Below are 6167 nucleotides of genomic sequence, written 5' to 3'. Positions count from 1 at the left end.
GTGGGGAGGAAAAAAAAAAAAAATCTTTAAAATTTTTCCTAATTTTTTAATTTTTGGTTTAGTTTTTTTTTTTTTTTTTTTTTTTTTTTTTTTTTTAATGATTCTTAACATTTAGCAGAAATGCTGGCAAAATACATGTTTTGCCTCCAGGGCTTATAAAATTACATTGTGGATGTTAATTAGGATCTCTCCTCCTGACTAAACATTTCCCTGTACTTCAGCATTTTTTAACAATTGAGATATAATGTAACCAGTCTTCGGTTTCCAATTTTATTTCTACCTACTGCTTACTCATATTATGTTTCCATAAATTAGCATTTCAACCTGTCAAAAGTTTTGAGACTGACAGAAACCTTGTTTTATCCAAGCTTTTCTGCTTCCGGTTTTTATTGGTCTATTTTAAATCGATAAGGGTTGTTTTTAAGACTGACAATATGAGATACAGTTAACTAAAGTCTCATTTTCACGTTTTTACTCCTCCACAAAATAACTAGCCAGTATCATTTAAAAGATTTTTAAATTCACATTCAACTTTCTTCATACAGCTTAATTCAAAACACATTTACTCATTATGCATGAGCTGGATTTCTCATTCTTGGCACTTAACGTTTGCTAAAAGATCTAAACATTTCCTCTACCGCTTTTTCTGCCTAGATTTAACTCTGGAGCTGTTCAACAAGTGTCGTCTCAGGCAGGAAATCCTTCCTTTAGTCAGTCAACAGGACTTTGTACTGCTGTACAGCGGTGTCTTAGGACATGTCGACAACAAGAGGACCGACAGCAGTGATGTCTGCCAGAAAGCTAAAAACAACAGGAAGCCCAGAGAGCACAAGACCAGGACAGAGATCACAAAAGGGACTGTTGCATCACAGGAGGATCCTCTGACTGAAGTCACTCAGACAGAAACATCACCTCTTCATCAAAGCGCAGCGTCAGTAGGTGAATGCCCAATGGCTGTCAGGAGGAAGACCAGAGCACCTCAAGTCAGACTGAAGCTGAGCAAATGCAATTCTGTTGAGGGTCGTTTGAAAGCCGAAGATGATGGGAAGCAAACGAAGGCTTAGCAGAAGTGAAAGATCACCATGTTTCTGTCATTGTTTGCAACCCAGGTGACTGCAGTTCTGTCTGCAGGCCTTCTGATGAAAACTCAAACGGTACGCAGTCAGATCAGGGTACAGAAGAAAAAAGGAACAGCGATGGAAACAAATGTGATCTCTGAGCAGTGCAGGTGGAAAAGTTTTGGATGACAATAAAGGCGGCCTTTGTCTTCCACAACGTTGTCTGTTCTTATTGTTTTCCTCTGCACAGGAAGGCACATAGTGCCATTTTATAGCAGTCAAGAAACTATGCCACATTCAGTTGTTATAAAAATGTATGTATCAAACATGACTTAAAAGAAATTTGACTTTGCAGTGTAATATTACTAAACCCAGTGGTGTCTTAGGTAAACCTGATGCAATCAGCCAAGGGTTTCATTAGTTCCATGAGGTGTGTTTGAGATAGAAAACTGTAAGTACCTGGACTACAGTTTTAGATGTCGTAGAAATATGGCTGTCAGGAGAATTGTCCGAACAGTCAGAGAAGAACTCACTATTTTACACTAAAAGGCCAGATAATAAAAAAGATGGAAAAAGCTCTGAATGTATCAAGAGATGCAGCTGGAAATATACTTCACAAGTTTAAAATGAAGGTGCCTTCACCACTTAGGCATTGCTAAAAGAGGAAGCTATTAATGACTGTCGTCGAGGAGGCGGTTGACCAAAACCCCTTGCTGACCGCCAAAGACGTGTAGCAAGACTTGGTGGCAGCAACCATGTTGGTTTTAGTTACCACATAATAAACACTGAAGGGCTTCTTGCCTGAACTTCAAGATGGATACCAACACTGACCAAAAAACAATACCAAAGGGTTTTGGGTGTTCTGTTCTGTGGAGCGATGAATTAAAACCGGATCTTTTCAGATCTGTAGATGAGGGGTACGGCTTGTTACGCTGAAACATTGCATCGACTCAGTGATGCTCCGGGGTTGCTCTGCTTCCTCTGGTACTGGCAAACTGCAGTACGTGGATTGTCAGATGGATTCAGTCAAGTACCAGACAGTCTTTAGGGAAAATGTGGTACTACCAATGAGGAAGCTCAAGTTTGGGGATGAAAGGAGCTTTAAACAGAAGAATCCAAAACATCAGTCAAGACTTGGTTTCAGAAGAAGCCAAGGAAAATAAAGTGACCCTAATGGTCACCTGAATTAAGAATATGAAAGAAGTGGAGACTATGAGGAGTAGGTTAAGATTCTCCAGGAAAGCTATGAATCATGTATGGAGCAGTCGATAACCAAAAGGGTCCTGTACTAGGTATGAAAGATGCTATTCTGATGGAGGAATGTATTATTTGTGAAACTGCAGTAGTTATTGAAAATGGCATCTTCTGTTTAATTGTGAAACCTCCCAATGCAAATAGTTTTTGTTTGATTTGTTTATGGGGAAACATACATTTTGTCAGGTGACTTAATTTCCAACAGAGGTTGAGACAACATTTGTGTTCTTCCACAAACTGTATACAATCCCTCTCATCGTCCTCCAACCAGGAGGACTGCCACCGGCCTCACAGCTGTTGCAGCTTGTTTTGATTGTAGCTCTTAACCTTGCTGTGTCATAACTCGCAATTATCTCACTTGATAAGCCACATTCAGGGTGGAAGTCAGCAAACATGGGGTGAGCGTGACCGCACATCTTTCCCAACAGGAAGTTTGCTTCATCATCCACCTGCTTCTCGGTAAAGGCATCAATGAACTCATGTTGTCAACAAGAAGAGGAGTAAGAGCTTTTCTGTCTTTCGTTTGGAGCGACATCACAAGCAGCTTTCATTTCTCACAGCAGCGGATCCCCGGCATGTGCAGTGTCAAATAAGCAAAGTGAGGAAGCAGCTCAGTCCTCTGCTGCCTCTCAACAGGAAGGAACGACTTCTGAACTGTGACTTGCCAAAAACCTTACCACCTTTTATCTTCAGTACCTCTTTAAGCGTCGCGACATCTTTTGTTCTAAGGAGTTTACGGAAATATGCTCTGCATGCTGCTAGAAAGGGGAAACTAGTGCTCAGTCTCCTTATGCTGCCCCTCCTCTTCTGAAGAACAATATCCCCTTCTAAACCCAACCTCCCCCAACTCCTCTACTTTTCATGTCATCTGCTTGGTTTTATTTTGCCACAAACTGCTTGGCTGAGTGCCTCTGCAGATGGTTCTCAGTGTGCGGACGGCGGCTTGCTGAGACGGGACTGAGAGCGTAAGGTCCTTGCTGGTCATGGGATGCTGCAGCGTGACTCAGAGGCACACGGGAGTAGACGAAGTGGGTCCAGATGAAATTGAACTGCTGGAACTCTCTGGGGATAATTTGGGGTAAGATGTGCGCAACTTGTTTTGGGCTTAGGGATGTTAGTTGGTCAGAAACATCAAGAGCAAAAAAGAGCTGCGAGGATTAAAGGGAGCGCGTTGTCTGAAATGTGAATTTCACAGACAAATTGTATCATTTTAAGCTTACAGGTTTAAACATGGTTTTGTAAGTTCTGGAAGAGGAAGTATGACAGTGTATGAAGTGAAACAGGCCACCGCTGTGGTTTTACCTGGCATTGTATTGTCAGGTTGTTAAAATGTAAAAACAATGCAGGAGCTGCTCTATGTTTTCAAAGCTGCACCATGTTCTGCAAAGCCATGCTCAGACTGTGTGCTGTCTTTTAAGGTTCAAAAGTAGTTACAGCTACTTGAAACTATGATGATGCAAGAAATTTATCTGATTTCTTTCTGCAATAACTTTGGCTGATTTGACTTGAAAAATGGATCAGAATCTTTAATGTTTTTTTTTTGTTTTGTTTTTTTACAAAAACATCAAAAACCTTAAGATTCTGGTAATTTGGCAGTTTCAGTTTTGGATGCCACTCATGTCAAGTCATTTCCTTTCAGTTTTCATGTTCCTGTTGATAATATCAAACAGCAAAATCTTTAAAATAATATTGGACATCATGACATGAGGAAGTTAAACCATCGGTTAAAGTTAAAGAGGATATTATTATGTTTGAGAACTTCAAACATTTGCTGCAAAATTGCTTTGAAACACGTGAATGGGACGCCTGCAGTCAGATAATTTTCAAGATTTTACAGACAAAAAATGATTAAAATGTAGCATTTTTTCACATTCTTTGACATCACAGAACTGTTTGAACATCTCAAACAGTTCTTTTCAATCTACCAAACCTGAAAAAGTCCTTTTTAAGGTTTGCTATAAAGCCATGCGGGGGGAAAAAAAGCAAATGTGTGTAAGAAAGTGATGTGATCAGATAAGATCAAAACAAACCTTTTGGGCTAGTTGCAAAGCACTAGCTGTGATAGAAAATATAACGTCCCCAAAGTGAAACAGGGTGGCAGAGACATCATGCTGTGAAAATGCCTTTCTTTAAGGGACAGGGAAGGAAAATGTTTGGAGAAAAACTATTAGAAGCTGCAAAATATTTCAGATAGGGGTGGATCAAAGCACATTTATGAGTTAGAATGGTCCAGTCAAAGTCCAGGCCAACATCCAACTGAGAACTTGAAAACATAGAACCCTGTGCTCTATGTGACTCTCGCTCCAAATTGAATGAATCTGAGTTATTTCGCAACAAAATATTGTACTATATATAGCACTTTACTACTCTATATTTTCTGTATGTGTAAAAATGGTGACATTCCTCAAAACATTTGAGTCAGAGAAGCTAAACACAGATCAACCCCACACTTCCCCGACTCTTATTAGTAAACGATTTTGAAAATCATGACTCATGTTCGTTCCTTTTACGTGCCCCTTTATGTCCGGCAATCATATGACGTACAATACACACAATTTTGCAAAGACAAACACATGAAAAAAGTTCAAGAAGTATAAATACATTTGCAAAACTATTCACAGTGCAAGTCCGAAAACTTGGTTAGTCTGTGGTGATGCATAAACATTCTGATGCTATCAGCTTCGATCTGATATTTTAACCACTAGCAGGCAGCAAGAAGAGTGACACAGACAAACTTAAGCACTCCTGTTCCCCCAGGTCAATCTTGTGAAGCTGGTGAGGCAACACTGATATGATTAGCAGATTACTGCCAGACAAGAGCGTGGAGAGGTTTAATACATAGTAAAGGGCTGGACAAATCCCCCCATCAGTCTGAGGCAGCAGGGATTACCAGGAAGCTAATCGCAAACAGGAACTACAGCTTCTTATGGGTTGTTTAATTAATGCCACTTAAAGCAGCTGGTCATTCAGGACTACAACATAAACCCAGATGGATCTTTTAGGAGGAAATGTCTGACTTGCAAAAAAAATAATAAATAAATAAAAAATACAATGCTTGAAGTGAGTTATCTCATCAGTCAAATCCACAGCATCTAAATCTGACACCATTACGTAGTGATCACCATGCTGAGGTGGTTTTGTAATTGCGTAGAACTGTGATACATTTCCTTCAGAGTAGTGATGTATTTTCTTATGCAGGAGAACACATAACATTTCCTTCGAAATGTAATACGTCAATCGTGCTTACTACAATTATGCATTTATAGCGTAATGTGGTCACAAAAGCAACCAACAGGAATGCTAATTGAAAGTTTGCTCTCTTTCCTTACATTGGAATGTGTTTGTCATAATGGAAATTGACAAAAAGGAAGTGGTATTTTGTAAAAAACAACAACAAAAAAACACCAATGTTTCAGGGCACTTCCACTCAGGAAGTTGAAGTTTAAACATTGTTTGTTTTTCTTACCAATATTCGGATTTTAGAATGTTTTTTTATTTTTGTTCACCTGAGACAACGAACGTGTTAGATTTGCCATAAAAATGTCATCATTATGACCCTAAAGGTTAATTCCTTTTTCACAATTTTAAGTTTTTGTGAAAAATGTTCATAGCCAAGTGAGTACTAAGTGAGTACTAAGTGAGTACTTCGCTCTTCTGGAGCAGTCATTGATTCTTTAAGATTGGATTGCTTATTAAAAATACAGAAATAATTTGGACGTCTTTGTTTTCATAACTTTTCATCGTCGTCAGAGGTTTTGGGAATAGTTTTTAACAGCATCTTTCACTTTGGTTTTCAAACTTCTAGGAGCTTCTGTTACGCAACCATTTTGCACCAAAACTAAGTGGATTTCCTTA

At 39.2% G+C, this 6167-nt stretch overlaps 1 protein-coding gene across 4 annotated transcripts in view; it reads left to right on the top strand.

Moving 5' to 3' along the window:
- The window catches only part of ttll10 (tubulin tyrosine ligase-like family, member 10), a 54327-nt gene extending 53055 nt beyond the window's left edge, over positions 1 to 1272 (top strand). For all 4 annotated transcript variants that reach the window (XM_015017975.1, XM_015017974.1, XM_015017976.1 and 1 more), the window contains exon 13: positions 655 to 1272. In XM_015017975.1, coding sequence (XP_014873461.1) covers positions 655 to 1064 — 410 coding nt within the window. In that variant the 3' untranslated portion in view covers positions 1065 to 1272. The remainder of the gene's footprint in view (positions 1 to 654) is intronic.
- Positions 1273 to 6167: the final 4895 nt, after the last annotated feature.

Source organism: Poecilia latipinna, unplaced genomic scaffold (genome assembly GCF_001443285.1).
Source record: "Poecilia latipinna isolate Pla-1442-1.1 unplaced genomic scaffold, P_latipinna-1.0 Scaffold2213, whole genome shotgun sequence".
NCBI classification, from domain to species: Eukaryota; Metazoa; Chordata; class Actinopteri; order Cyprinodontiformes; family Poeciliidae; genus Poecilia; species Poecilia latipinna.
Note: the sequence above shows the minus strand (reverse complement) of the source record. Positions and strands in the feature narration are given on the sequence as shown.